The 14,324-nt window shown below is 44.7% G+C and overlaps 2 protein-coding genes and 1 long non-coding RNA gene across 4 annotated transcripts; all 3 read right to left on the bottom strand.

Moving 5' to 3' along the window:
• Positions 1-873: 873 nt before the first annotated feature.
• LOC115190055 (uncharacterized) lies at positions 874-1,470 on the bottom strand. The gene is made up of 3 exons (XR_003877098.1): positions 1,367-1,470; positions 1,143-1,190; positions 874-945 (listed from the first exon to the last, which is right to left on the bottom strand). It is a non-coding gene; the product is annotated as an uncharacterized LOC115190055 (long non-coding RNA).
• Positions 1,471-3,001: 1,531 nt separating this feature from the next.
• Positions 3,002-4,236, bottom strand: LOC115190056 (probable G-protein coupled receptor 139). Its single transcript, XM_029748545.1, has 2 exons — positions 4,164-4,236; positions 3,002-4,011 (listed from the first exon to the last, which is right to left on the bottom strand). Exons 1-2 carry the CDS (start codon positions 4,234-4,236, stop codon positions 3,002-3,004), a joined length of 1,083 nt encoding a protein of 360 aa, XP_029604405.1.
• A 4,233-nt stretch (positions 4,237-8,469) lies between these two features.
• On the bottom strand, positions 8,470-13,999 carry LOC115190053 (tyrosine-protein kinase Fyn). 2 transcript variants are annotated; one of them, XM_029748543.1, is made up of 6 exons: positions 13,628-13,999; positions 11,360-11,539; positions 10,716-10,792; positions 10,197-10,350; positions 9,769-9,900; positions 8,470-8,777 (listed from the first exon to the last, which is right to left on the bottom strand). In XM_029748543.1, the coding sequence occupies exons 1-6, from the start codon at positions 13,860-13,862 to the stop codon at positions 8,569-8,571; spliced, it is 987 nt and encodes a 328-aa protein (XP_029604403.1). In that variant the 5' UTR covers positions 13,863-13,999; the 3' UTR covers positions 8,470-8,568. The 2 variants fall into 2 exon arrangements, with proteins under 2 accessions (XP_029604403.1, XP_029604402.1); XM_029748542.1 differs by lacking the exon at positions 13,628-13,999 and adding an exon at positions 13,102-13,621.
• Positions 14,000-14,324: the final 325 nt, after the last annotated feature.

Below are 14,324 nucleotides of genomic sequence, written 5' to 3'. Positions count from 1 at the left end.
TTCAGTTCATTTGCATGGCAAAGAGGGACTTTGCAATTAATTGCAATTCATCTGATCACTCTTCATAACATTCTGGAGTATATGGAAATTAATATTTGTGTCATTCTCAAAACTTTTGGCCACGACTGTATATCTGTTCTGTTTCATTCTATGAATACTGTAGTCATATACAGTACATCATGTTACTTATACTGAGGAGGCATGTGTGCTTGGTGACTTGGAGGGACAGAGTGGATGTTGTTTAAGTCAGATGTGAGAGGAAGAGTGGCTTCTACGTGTTCTGCTTCTTTAAGGGAACAGTCCCAATGTCGTGGCCAGCTAGGAGGACCAGCGAAGCCCTCCACTTCCCGCTGGAGAAGCCCAGATAAAGAGAAGTCCTCACCCTCAGTCCACTGAGCCTTTTCTCTCTAGGGGTGTAACCTGAGGTTGTCAGGGTGGGGGTCTTTCATCAGGCAATCAGGGGTGTGGGGGGACATAGCTTGCTGATGTGGCCCAGGCAGGGAAGGGGCTCTGGGCGGGGGTGGAGGCTGACCCTGAGGGTCCTCCACTGGGCTTCTCCAGGGGTCCTTGGGGTCGTCCACCTGGCCTACGTCATTGACAGTCACCTCAGGGGCGAACCAGCCCTCTTCCTTTGGCCCACAGGTCACAGTAGGTCCAGGGCTGATAATGTCATAGACTCATCTGTCTCCAAAGGAATGCTTCTATGACAACAGGAATCTGACAAAAATAAAAAGAGAGGTTGTTATTCAGCTTAAGCCTTTTAGAAGAAGTAAAGGACGGAACTATTTGTTATAACTAGGAGTGAGTTTAGTGAAGTGTAAGGTTAACTTTTCTGTCTGTTAAGTGTAGTAGTGTTTCCTGTAGTGTAGTAGTGTTTCCTTTAGTGTAGTTCCATACCGCGATAGAGTCCATTCTTCTCTCAGGAGGGATAGACTTCTTGTGAAACTGAAACAAACGCGGTATTACAGGAATTAACATGGTATATCAGGAATAGAATATGAACTATGTGGATAGCAGCATGACATGACACTCCTGGCAACACTTTTCAGAGCCTTGTATTCACAAGTGAAACAAAATGTTTTAGAGTGAAACAGATAGCAGTGATCTATAGCTATCATTCTAGATCGATGTAAAGCACTTACCACTTCACTATACAGAACTCAAAGCAGTCCTTTGGCGATAAAGAGTCACTGTAATACATATGATTATAACCAGTCAAATCAATGCTCCTAGAAAGTGAACTTTGTCATTCTTTCAAGCAACTACTGTAAACCTTCCTGCATGATGTCTGTGAATGAGTAATAAAAAAACAAGTCATCTACTAAATTCTCCTGACTTCAAACAATGAAAATAAGTTAAAACTTACAGTAAAGCGTGCCATTTACAGTCACGTTTAACAGTTAAACCTGAGCCCAGCCCCACTCAACTTTACACACCTATCTGTGCCAGAGCTGTGTATTCGCTGGCTCCCTCTACATGCAAATCTGCTATGAGGCGAACAGCAAACATTCCCACTATTTATGTTTGAAGAAGAGATCAGCTCATGCAAAGCAGAGAAGTTCCTTTGCACAATTTATGGAAATAATGCAGTTCACGTCTGCCAATCAGGTTGTTCTCCAAACAGAGCAGGAATTCTGCGACCAGTCATGATGAACCTTGTAGTTTGAACTGATAAATGACGGTACTTGTGGAATGAGATAGTGAAAACATACCCACAGATATGAAGGCACTTGGTTAATGGAAAGTATACCGCTCATTAAAGTGAACACGCTTTTAACCTCCACACGAATGGATATAAAATTGTAATGGTATTGTAATGAACATTTTTATGTTTGCGCTTTTCTTATAACTAATTTCTGTGTTCATGCAAGTGGCTGACTGTACAAATCCTCACTATCAGTAGCTGCAAGTTGGCAGTACGCCCAGACCTTGTTTTGAGAACAAACAAAATATATCTCAGTTTCAAGGTCTAGCTTAGAGAGAAGAAGCCTCGTGAGGTATTGGTCTGTCACGTTATGAACCAGTATTGGTCTGTCACATGAATGAAACAATATGGTAATTAATTAATTATGCTAAATCATGCAAATATAACTTGTCTGTGTATAGCCGTATGAAAGACAACTGCTGGGTCTGCCTATGGCAGAGCTCCTGATTGACATGTGTACTATGGTGCATTGAGTTGGTTGGAACCTCTCCAGCGCGCTGACAATAAACAATGATTCACTTAATATTGACTTCGAGTGTCCCTGTGTAACAATTTCCACGTTAGTATAAATTCAAATGTTGTTTTACAAGTTGAGTTTTCTTTGTTTAGAAAAAAGTCCATGTAGGCTAACAAACACTATTCAAACATAGTTTATAACAACACAGAACGATCCTACAAACATACAATAAAATACAAACATTCAAACCAACAATTATAGAAACGAGTATCCAGTAAAGAAAACAAGCAATTCTAAAAGTTGTTCATATTCAAAAGTAGTCCAGTCACCACGTCCTCCGTTCCCCCCTGCTTTCCTAATGAGGTATATAAACCCTGGACTGCTAATACTATGTATTGGCCATTGAAAGTCACTGGTCGGCCATCGGCCATATTGTCACTCCCCAGTAGGAGCAGTCATCCATAGGAATGAATGGAATTCTACAGTATTTCAATTCAATGGTTCAAGGACAAAATTACATGTATTTAAGTATTTTTTGTTGTTGTAGTAGGGACCGTAACATTAGTACTCTCTAAAAACAACTACTTAAAGGAATTTAAAGAAATATATTTTTATGTTTAGCTCACATAACATAATTTAAAAGTTTGCATTAAGGTGTCGGTAATATGATAAAAGTGTCAAAAACGAATGTAGACATTGCATTTCTATAGCTTCCAAACTCTTTTTTACAATGGAGAAGTTCCAAGATGGCTGTGCAGTGGCTTCAATACAGCACCTCCTGTCAGTCATCCAGGGTTTATACACATCATTGTCCCCCCCCTCCATCATTCTCCTCCTCTCTACTGGGTCTGTTTGAGGTTGGTGAGGACTACAGTGATGGGGTCTCTGGTCGGCGGTGTTTTATGGTCCACCAGAGAGAACACCTTCATTGTGGTCTGGGTGAGGAAGGAGCCCAGCTCTCGGGCCTTGGACTTGCAGGTGAGTGTGTGGAGCAGCTCCTGGCGGAAGCGCCGGCTCACCATGCAGTAGAGCAGGAAGTTGGTGATGGAGTTGAGGTTCTGCAGCATGTTGGCCAGGTCACTAATCAAGTTGATGGGAATGCGGTAGTCGTTCCGGTCGAACCAGTCGTGGTTGTACTTGGTGCGCAGGATGCAGTAGGTGACGAAGCGTGGCAGGCTGAGCACCACGAAGGTCACAGACACTGTGCCCAGCAGGAAGATGGTCCTCCGCACCATGCCCTTGGTGCTCCCCCCCCGCATGACCCGCCGCTCCTCCTTGGTAAACATCTTTCTGACACGGGTCAGGTGGTGGCCGATCAGCGAGTTGAAGATGATGACCAGGATGATGGGGATGCCACCAGAGAGGAACGTAGTGACCCACACCAGGACAGTAGAATAGATATGGCCCCTGTAGTGACACCAGGGCAGAGTCACATTCTTCCCCTCCATGGTGAAATTCTTCGGCGTCACCACGTTGATCCAGCCCATGGGCACGGAGGCCAGGTGTGAGACCAGGATGATAGACACACAGGTCAGCCTAGTAACCTTGGCCCGGGAGAAGTGCTGCTTGGCGGACGTGCTGCTGAGGACCAGGTAGCGTTCGATGGTAAACACCACCACAATCCAGGAGGAGCTGTACAGGGAGCCGTACTGCAGGAAGCCCATGATGCCGCAGGCCGGGTGGGAGTGCCAGAAGGGCTGCAGCTGCCAGAAGGTGAGCGTCAGGTCCAGCAGGATGACCCACACCAGGTAGAAGGTGTCCACGATGGCCAAGCAGCTCAGGTAGATGATGGCCGTGTTAGACATTCCACACTTCCGGAAGCAGATCACGTAGAACGTGAAGAGATTGGCTGAGGAAGAAGAAATAGAATGGCATCCGTTTTGAGTTGTGACATTTCCTTTTCAATTGCTCTCACAATAATTAATGAAAACTAGTTCTGAACATCACACAGACACAAATACATTTAGGAAACAGCACAAGCAAGATAGAAGATTCACACACCTGGGATCCCCAGAATGCACAGCAAAGGGTAGTAGACCTTCTGAACAGTGATGAAGCCACTGTCCCCCTCCATGTTTCCGTCCTCCTCCTCAGCACCAGGCAATAGCAGATATGGCAATGCCTGCAATAAACCCATTACGGTTAGCTGGATGGGAGAACATTATTGACACGGAGATGAGCACAGTGTACTAAACAATATGTGGAGAAGGACCGAGAAGGGTTACATATTACTAGGCCTTTATGGATATATTATGATTGGGGTTGGTTATTTGTTGACGAGACGTTAAGGGTAAATTTCAATGAGAAAAGGAAGCACTCAAAACAGATTCGTCAGACTTCATGATCACATTTGAAAAGCTTCCATACATCTCAAGGCAAGGATTAACGTACGGACAGCATTTGATTCAGTGTCATATATACCGTGAAACATTGTGAAACTGGTGATGACTAACACGATAGCTATGTCAACAACAGCAAAGGGTATTTTACTGCCTGAAACATGCAAATATCTCATCTGTCAAGTCTCTACAGAATAAGAGAGTACAACATGACGACCCTTGTGTACCTATGACCTTGAAGGGTTTCTATAAGTGCCTAAATGACTCTGTGGTAATGTATCGACGTTGACCAGGAGACATGCAGATGAGGGTGAATTTGTGCTGTTATCATATATCTGTGGTTTTCTTGGAACTGGGAAACATAAAAGGCAATTCCACCTGTGTCAATATAGCACTAACATCACTTTCCATTTTATACCCGGATGGCCATATAGCAACGTCAAATCATTGGAAATATACATTTTCTTTTTAGCAGAACATGATTAAGTGCTAGAATCTACTTGCTGTACCATTCCCATCCCTTTCAAAATGAATAAAACAAACGGAAAACTGTATGATAAATATAACACTACTGAGAGTTTAGATTCCAATATTTTATCAATAAAATAAAAACACATTTACAACCCCCCCAAAACATGCACTTGTCTACAATAATCCCATCAATGTAAGCGCATACTTAACAATAAAGTGTTAGTACAGGTTATTTACACGGAGGGGCAGGCCTGCTGGTAGAGTAGAGATCCACAGTGTTGGCAGTCCAGTCCAGTCCAGTCCAGTAGTATTAGGTGATGATGAGGACCAAGTGAACCAGCTGCAGGTCATATAAAGCTTCTCTATCTCTCTCCCTCTCTCTCCGGGCAAATCTACATACAGGAAGGAGGCCTCATCTACAGGTGTCACGTCACCAGAAGCACAGGTGGACAGACAGAGCTGCACAGCGTAGGACAGACCTCGATAGGGTTTATATTGATCTGTGAGATCCAGGCCATGATAACCAAAATGGTATCATTTGCGCTTGAATCAGATCCCTATAATGTCCTTATAACAAATGAAGTATTGATTGAGATATTGTTATTGTGATGTATCCAAGCAGATGTATTACAAGTCACCATGATTCATCAATGAAGTTACCAATCGTGGCAGCTGTTGGTGAATAAATGAAGATATTTCACTCAGGCTGTTTACCATTGAAAAGAATAGCCTGTTCCAGCCTACTTAACTAGGTGTGTCTGAATGTCTCCCATAGTCACCAAAGCAATAGCAGTTGGGTCTGATCTACTTAGTTCATTGACTTTAATTGAACCCCCCCCCACACAACTTTTGGGGGATAGACAGCTGAGTGAGGTGCCTCGCTTCCTCTTCTGTCTCTGAGCTCAGTACACCCCCGCCAGTGACACACTCTTCTGTCTCTGAGCTCAGTACACCCCCGCCAGTGACACACTCTTCTGTCTCTGAGCTCAGTACACCCCCGCCAGTGACACACTCACACACGGAAAAGACTCCCTCTTGTGGTCTGAACAGAAAAATAACACTCACTATCAGACTGGTCTTGTTCAAGATTACTGTAGAACCCGGACAGAAACAAAAGTGAATAACGTTCCACACTTGCCTGCTAACATAATGCTTTTTCTATTACAGAGATTGTGCAGTGACTCTCGCCTGATAACAGACACGTGTCCTGCAGCTTATCAGCCATCACGACTCGTCCCATAAACATTGATTCAGAAATCAAATAACGGAGAACAAACAACAGTACTGATGCTGCTGCTGGTAGTGATTATATGACTAAACACTGAGCTAGAAAGCTGTGTATTTGACTCTGATGTGTGAGCCTGTCATAGCTGAGCTGTCCCTAAGCAACCTTTACCAATGTAGTTGATGAGCTACATGATGAGGTGTGTCACTACTGATTGCCTGAGCTGCAGACTATGTGTGTATGCGTGTCTGGCCATAGTGTTCCCCTGTATCTACCTGGCACTGGTGCCTCAACCCGCTGCAGGCCTGCCCTGAGTTCATGGACCAGTCATTTAGCACCTCCTCAGGTGACCAGCTGGCCGCTGGCCCGCTCATCATACAGCTATGGGGCTGGAGAGACCTGCTGGCTGCTGGCCCTCTCCTTATCATACAGTTATGGGGCTGAAGAACCACAGCTGTCAAAGGTCCAGTCTGTCAGTGAGACAAAAGAGAGCGAGTGAGAGAGATGGAGAGCAGCCCTGTTTATACCTGGTTCTAACATGCGTCCTTTGTCCTGAAGGATGCATGTTAACGGTATAAACAGGGCTAGAGAGAGACTTCTTCAAAACTCTTCTTTTTCACCCTGTAGCAACGCCTGGTGGTCATGAAGGCAGAGATGGACAAGCCTAGTGGATTACAATGTCCAGACACACACGACAGACACAACGTATGGAAGCAGCAATTCCATAAAAATAAAATAAGTGTCTTGGAAAGAGTGTAAAATGTTTATTGTTCTTTTTGAATTTCAAATGCCAAGTCACAGAATTAACAAAACAGAAATGTAAAAAAATTGAAAATGGAAGAAATAAACTAGGAAGGTTACTGACACTTTTAAAACCATTAAGCTGTAAAACTGTAAAACAACGATGGGGTTCAATCTTAAACAGATTATCACTTTAACCGTCTTAAGATAAGAACAAATACTACACTGAGCCTAAACAAGGTCAAGCTTTACAGCTGGATGCTTCACCAGTGTCTTTCAACATTCCCCTTGAAGATACAGTACAACCCATTCCTCAAAGATCTAGCAATTAAGATTAAATAAAACCTACTCTGAAACAGAAGACACAAGACTTAAAATATCCATGTCAGTTTAAACATAAAAAGGTAAAGTAATCCAAAGGAAGTGGTCCAGAGATGAGCTGAGAAAGGATCCTACTGGTGGTGCTGTACTGCGTACAGACAGGCCTAGGGTGGGACATGAGTATTGAGGTGCAGGTGAATGGGGACATGTCACTGTTCACAGAGGGAGGAAGAGACGTTGCCCACAAAGACTTCCCAGTACATGGCTACACATCATGGAGGAAACAAGGTCCATGAGATGGATGCCTTGGAATGGCTGTTAAAATGGAACTCTGTATACAAGTTCAAATAAGACCATTAAATGTAGACATACATCTTTCTCTTCTTAAATAAACGGTATGCCCTTCCAGTACACACTAAATAATACCTGGAAAGACAGATTTTTTCCCCGTTATTTACTTTTCTTAAAATCTGGTAAGCGAGAAGAGATATGTTCAAAAGTATAATTCTTACACGTTTGGCTGTAATTACAAAATGTAACATACATTATTTGTAAAATAACTTTGTTACAGCATTAGCCCAACATCTGTTATTATGAGGAGGACAAAGCTATCTCACATTGATGAATCATATCAAACTTACTTCATAAGAAGCATTGCTAAAAAAATGGGACTACTTTGTCATGCTAGCCTGAAGTCGGTAAAACAGATGGCTTTGCAAAGAAAGGAATGTCCTGTAGAATCTGGATTGGAAGAGAATCTGGATTGGAAGAGAATCTGGATTGGAAGAGACCAGATATCTTGAGATATTGGTCTCGTGGTGCACTTTTGAAATGGTCATAATTTCTTTATTATCATCGTCATCATCATTATTGTGCTGGAGAAAATATGTCAAACAAACAAACCAACAAAATAAAGCCCAAAAGTTAAGCAAACAAGCTGTTCGTATTTACATTGAATACAGGCATTTCATTGCATCATCACAAACCCAACCACACCCAAATCTCCCTCCCTCCCTCCCTCCCTCCCTCCCTCCCTCCCTCCCTCCCTCCCTCCCTCCCTCCCTCCTTCATAACCCATCCACGCCCAACCTATTTAACCCAGCCCCAGCTAGATCAAACCCCACTCTCCCTCACACACAAAACCTCTGGTATCCAGTCCGCTGAGTTTCAGGGTCAGCAATGGAGAGTGAGGAGAGTTGAGACAAGATGCTCTGTTAAGTTGAGGAAGATGTACAGGTCCCTGGTCCCTGGTGGGGCTCCAGAGAGCTACGGTTCAGTCCAGTCCTGTTCCCAGCCCAGAGCCCAGCGTTTAGAGGTTGTCCCCTGGCTGGTACTGTGGCTCCGTGGCCGTGAAGTAGTCCTCCAAGAAGGCCTGCAGGTATTCGAAGGTGGGCCTCTCCTCGGCGTCCTTCTTCCAGCACTGCACCATGAGCTCGTGGAGAGAGATGGGGCAGTCCTGGGGACAGGGCATCCTGTAGCCTCGCTCCACCTGCTCCAGCACCTCCCGGTTGTTCATCCCTACACACACACGCGCCGGACAAACACAGACACACACACAGACACACACAGGAAAAGAGATAGACATAAGTTCAATAACTACAGCAGAGGTTTTTAAAGTAACCGATAAGACAGTTCAATGAAAGACATCAGCTTTGACCTCTAATCAATGACCTTAATGACAGAGACATTGAGCTTTAAACCTCAGAGATGCTGATCTTAAGGCAACATCTGGACCTGGAAAAGCATTTATGTAACACAGGGGTTACACGTTTTACAACCTGGGGATGTTTGAATGGCTTACTATCTGTTTTTGACTAGCTAAGAGATGTAGCCTCTTTATCAACAAGAAGAGTCCGGAGAAAGGGCCTCAAAAGCTGCTAAGACATCTGTTAGGGTGATGCTATTATCCCCTTAGCTCCAGCTTGGCCTCCATAGCGTGCAAGCCCTCCCCTCCCTCCCTCCCTCCCTGCCTCCCTCCCTCCCTCCCTCTCTCCCTCCCTTTTGCACACCAGCTCAGTGAAGTGGCCCATCTAGACAAACGTGTTCCCCCCCCTCCCTCCCTCGCGCTGATCTCAGTCAACTTCCTGCCCCTGACCAGTCCTCTCACATGGGCTAGCAGCGGCCCAGAGGCAGACCCTGGATTAACGGTTAGAAATCTCTGATTCTGGCAGGAAAACAAAATTACTCAGCCGTGGTTAGACCTCTTCTTTTCTTTAGTGTAAACAGCAGGAGCTGCCTGCAACTTGGTATATAAGCTGCTGTTGTGATTTATAATTGCACCATAGTCCTCTACCTATTCTTAATACAAGTGAGGCTTATCCATAATAGTAACTTAATCAAAACAAACACAACACACATCGTCTTGAGCTCTGTCAGGATGTGGACATTATATCACATGGGTTGCGTCCAAAAACGGCACCCTCTACCCTACATAGTGACCAGAGCCCTGTGGTACCATTCGAGACGAAATCATTGACTCTCTGGTCATCTGTCTCTTGATCCTCCTCACCTGGGTAGGGTACCCGTCCCTTGGTGACCAGCTCAGTGAGCAGGATGCCGAACGACCACACGTCTGACTTGATGGTGAACTTCCCAAACAGAGCAGCCTCCGGGGCCGTCCACTTAATAGGGAACTTAGCACCTGGTAGAGAACAGAGGGGGATGAGTGGATGGCAGGATGTAACTTAGCTACATATGGCTACCGGTATTCTGTCTCTCCAGAGATGGGAGTGTCTCTCAGTGTCTCTGATCTAGTCTGTAGTACAGTGGTATAGACAGACAGTGAGCCATTGACATCCTGTCAGGGTGTGATGATGCACACAGTATTGTGTTGGAAGAACTCTCTTCATGAACTAAGGCAATCATTAGTGTGTGTGTGTGTGTGTGTGTGTGTGTGTGTGTGTGTGTGTGTGTGTGTGTGTGTGTGTGTGACCTCACCTTGCCGTGCTGTGTACTCATTGTCCTCAATCAGCCTGGCCAATCCGAAGTCGGCGATCTTACACACCAGGTTGTCCCCGACCAGGATGTTAGCCGAGCGCAGGTCTCTGTGAATGTAGTTCATCCTCTCGATGTACGCCATGCCTGCTGCCACCTGGAACACGCACACACACACACACACACACACCCACACAGACAGACAGACAGACAGACAGACAGACAGACAGACAGACAGACAGACAGACAGAGACAGACAGAGACAGACAGACAGACAGACAGACAGACAGACAGACAGACAGACAGACAGACAGACAGACAGACAGACAGACAGACAGACAGACAGACAGTGAGCACAGTTAAATCACTGAGTTAAACGTAGTTCCAGAGAGAATACAACACACGGTGACACAGCCCCGTCCTGAAGTGTCAGTGCTGCTGAGTCGTCTTGTTTGTGAAGTCACACAGAGTTCAGTTATATAAACACAGAGCTGAGTGAGTGACATCTTTATCAGGGCTTACCTGGGCTGCCATGTCAACCAGATTGGGTAGCTTCAGTCCTCGTCCCTCCCCATCCTTCAGGAAATCCAGGAGGCTTCCTACACAACAGGAGATATCTGTTGTCAGAACATGCATTTGAAATAGAAGATCTTTATTGAAACAAGTCTTCTGAACGTCAGTTAACAGTCTGACCAACATGTGGGATTCCTTCCCAGCATGCCAAAGAAACAATGATCACATCAAAGTTTTCATCAAATTTGTTCTATACTTAATTGACGGATCTGAAGCTCTTTCTTGTGGTGCTCGTAAATGTCAGCTTGTTGGCCGACTGTGCCATAGTTAACTATAGGCTTCAATTATTGTTGCCCTGAAAAAACACACAGGGCTTGTAACAAGGCAGATGGTCACATAGTCTATCTAGCTAGGCCTACAGCGTGTCACTGAAGGTGCTGGCTCACCACAGTGTCAGTGTTGGATTATTCTTTAAAGAAATATTGAGTTCTGGGGTCCGTTTTCTCCATAGCATCGTCGCAGAGTACGTGGACAAAGGTATTGTATTGTGTGTGTGTTTTCTGTGTGTTACAACATTAACTGTGTGTGTGTGTGTGTGTGTGTCTGTCTCTATGTGTGCATGCGTCCATTCATGGGTGTGTGATTGACAATACCTTTGCCCATGTACTCAGTGACGATATAGATGGGTTCCTCAGACACCACAGCGTAGAGCTGCACCAGCTTGTCATGCCGGAGCTTCTTCATGATCTGGGCTTCTTCCAGGAAGGACTCAGGAGACATGGTGCCCGGCTTCAGCGTCTTCACCGCCACCTTAGTGGTGCCGTTCCACGTTCCTGTTACCCACCAATAACAAAGTATAAGTACAGCCATCACATCTCACAACTTTTGGGGCTGGTTTCCTAGACACAGTTTAATCCTAGTCTTGGACTAAGTTATTTCAGTGGAGATTCTCCATTGAGCATGCTTGTTAGTCCAGGACTAGGCTCAATCTGGATCTGGAAAACTGTTCATTGATGTATACAGTACATCATGTCACAAAGCAAGACTTGAGACCATTTTGTTGTGAATTCAATAAGTAATATTGTGTACAATATAGTATGTACATATCTAAAAACTGAATAAACAGACAAGTCTTGCTTTGAAATACAACACAGCACACAACCCAGAAATGGACATTGATGTCTGCTTGCCTTTAATTCACACGCACAAAGGTTGTCCTGAGGGACAAATCAATATGTATGACATTTATAGTGACCCTTCATTTCAAATGCCTTTCAAAAGCCATGAGAGAGATCTGTCAAGGTTTTAAACCCCACAATATACCAACACGGGAAAGGATAATCCATTGTAGGATAATTAACAAAAGCAACAGCCCTGTAAGTAAGGCCCTCTCTGGTGCAAGTTACTGTACTGTAGCAGTGTGAGCATGCCACTGTTCTCTACAATACTGTACCTACAGCTTCAGGCCTTTGTGTCAGTAAGCACACTGTGAAACATTGAACTATTGAAATCAAGGTCTTCTTCATACAAGGTAATTTAGCTTGTTCTGCGGCTGCGTCCCAAATAGCATCCTATTCCTGTACTACTTTTGACCAGGGCCCAAAAGTAGGGCACTATATAAGGAATAGGATGCCATTTGGGAAGCGACCTGTCACATTAAATAATGGCAAAATATTAAATGTGACCTAAAGGCAAGACAGACCTCGAATCAGTGTGTGACATTTGGGCTCCACATGCTTTTCTACTGCGGTGAGTTTGGGGATTTTAATTGAAGAATTTGAATAAATTCAGGAGAGCGGTGTTGATAAGTGACACAGCTATGACTGCTGGGCCTCGTCAGTCTTTTTGGGGCCTGGTACTGTGCAGTGACTGTGCTGAGGTCACCCGCTGGGTTCTGAGGTAATGGGATCCCAGGGAACTGGGTGTCACTAGCAGCAGGGTGTGGGGCTAGCCCCAACCAAAACCCCAAACCCATAAACAGCATGTCCAAACATTACAACAGGACACACCCCTGATCTAAAACTCTGGACACAAAAGTAGTTCATTTAGCCAGTTCTACACAAGATACATTAAAATAATAGTAGGATTGTACGTTTAAAAAGTTACTTTTGGACTACTGATTTAAGCCTTTAAGCCCTGAAATGAAGTATGATAAAATAATATTTGCAAAAATGTAGGGTATCCTGGAAAAGGACCGATAACTTACATTTTCATTAACCATTACATTACAAAACTGAACCACCTGCACAAAAGTTTCATTTTGTGATTTATAGACTGAAAATGTCCTCAGGTGATTCAATATTTAGAAAATAAATAAATATAAGTTATCACATTTTCCTCCCGGACACCCCTCATTAGAAATTAAAAGAAAATGATGGAACTATTTTGTTCTTACCACACCACACCTCAGCAAAACATCCCGCCCCCAGCTTTACTTCGAACTCAAGTGAGTCTCTGGCGATTTCCCAGGAATCGTGAGTCAGGCCCACAGTGTCAGGGGTGTAGTTCACACACACACCGGTTAAATTAAAGCACAAACCATCCGCACTCTCTACAGGGGAGGGAACATGGAAGGCAAGGCACACAGGGTTAACTACCAGGGAGAGGAACATGCAAACAGGCAGATGGAAGGCGGCCATATTGAATTGAGAGAGCCGAGTTTGTAGACATTGACAGTTTGTTGAATTCATTGTTTGTGTTTCACATGGATCACGGACTAAAAGTGTCCCTTAGGAGAGACCAACTAATGATGATCTCATTTAACAGTAAAGATGTTTTTGACGTCCCCCTTTTCTCTAAGAGAGAGAGGTTGTGAGGAGACTGAATCTGTTCTCTGTCTGATGTCTCTGCTTTCTCAGTCAGTGTGGCCTCCTTTCATGTAGCCTGTGGCCAGATGTTTACGGAGGCGAGTCTGCCCGTACCCATCCAGACCTCCCCAAACTGCCCATTCCCCAGACGCTTGATGAGCTGCAGTGACTCCCGCGGGATCTCCCATACGTCTTTGGTTTTGACGGACAGGTCGGTGAGGCGGGGCATCCCTTTGTGGCAGGGCACTACCAAGCGACAACACAGCCCCGCTGCCCGTTCTGCAGACAGGCATAATGAGCACGCGCACATACACACACGCATACCCACAACACACACACACGCACGCATACAGAGACACAGAGAGAGATAGAAAAGAGAGGGGGGTTGAAAGAAAGCAGTTAGCAAAGCACTTTGAAGAGAGAGAGTGAGAGAGCGAGAAGAGAGAGAGAAGAGAGAAAGGATAGAGAGAGAGAGAAGATAGAGAGAGAAAGGATAGCGGGAGAGAGAGAGGAGAGAGTAGAGAGCGAGAGAGAGAGAGGGAAAGAGAGAGAAAGAGAGAAGAGAAGAGAGAAAGGATAAAGAGAGAGAAAGAGAAAGGATAAAGAGAGAGAGAACAGATAAAAAGAGAAAGAGGGTAGAGAGAGAGAGAGAAAGGATAAAGAGAAAGAGTAAGGATAAAGAGAGAGAGGATAGAGCGAGAGAGAGAGAAAGGATAAAGAGAGAGAGGATAGAGAGAGGGAGAAAGGATAAAAAGAGAGGGTCGAGAGAGAGCGAGAGAGAGAGAGAGAGAGAGAGAGAGAGAGAGAGAGA

This window comes from Salmo trutta, unplaced genomic scaffold, assembly GCF_901001165.1.
Source record: "Salmo trutta unplaced genomic scaffold, fSalTru1.1, whole genome shotgun sequence".
In the NCBI taxonomy this organism is placed as follows: Eukaryota; Metazoa; Chordata; class Actinopteri; order Salmoniformes; family Salmonidae; genus Salmo; species Salmo trutta.
The sequence above is the reverse complement of the archived record's forward strand: the minus strand, read 5'-3'. Positions and strand labels throughout refer to the sequence as shown.

Excerpts from the sequence above, each read along its gene's own strand:
- LOC115190053 (XM_029748542.1), bottom strand. The coding sequence starts at position 13,396 with ATGAATTCAACAAACTGTCAATGTCTACAAACTCGGCTCTCTCAATTC. Across the intron at positions 10,351-10,715 it reads TGGTTGACATGGCAGCCCAG|GTGGCAGCAGGCATGGCGTA; the intron begins GTAAGCCCTGAT and ends TGCGTGTTCCAG. Across the intron at positions 9,901-10,196 it reads TGAGTACACAGCACGGCAAG|GTGCTAAGTTCCCTATTAAG; the intron begins GTGAGGTCACAC and ends GTTCTCTACCAG.
- LOC115190056 (XM_029748545.1), bottom strand. The coding sequence starts at position 4,236 with ATGGAGGGGGACAGTGGCTTCATCACTGTTCAGAAGGTCTACTACCCT. Across the intron at positions 4,012-4,163 it reads GTGCATTCTGGGGATCCCAG|CCAATCTCTTCACGTTCTAC; the intron begins GTGTGTGAATCT and ends CTTCTTCCTCAG.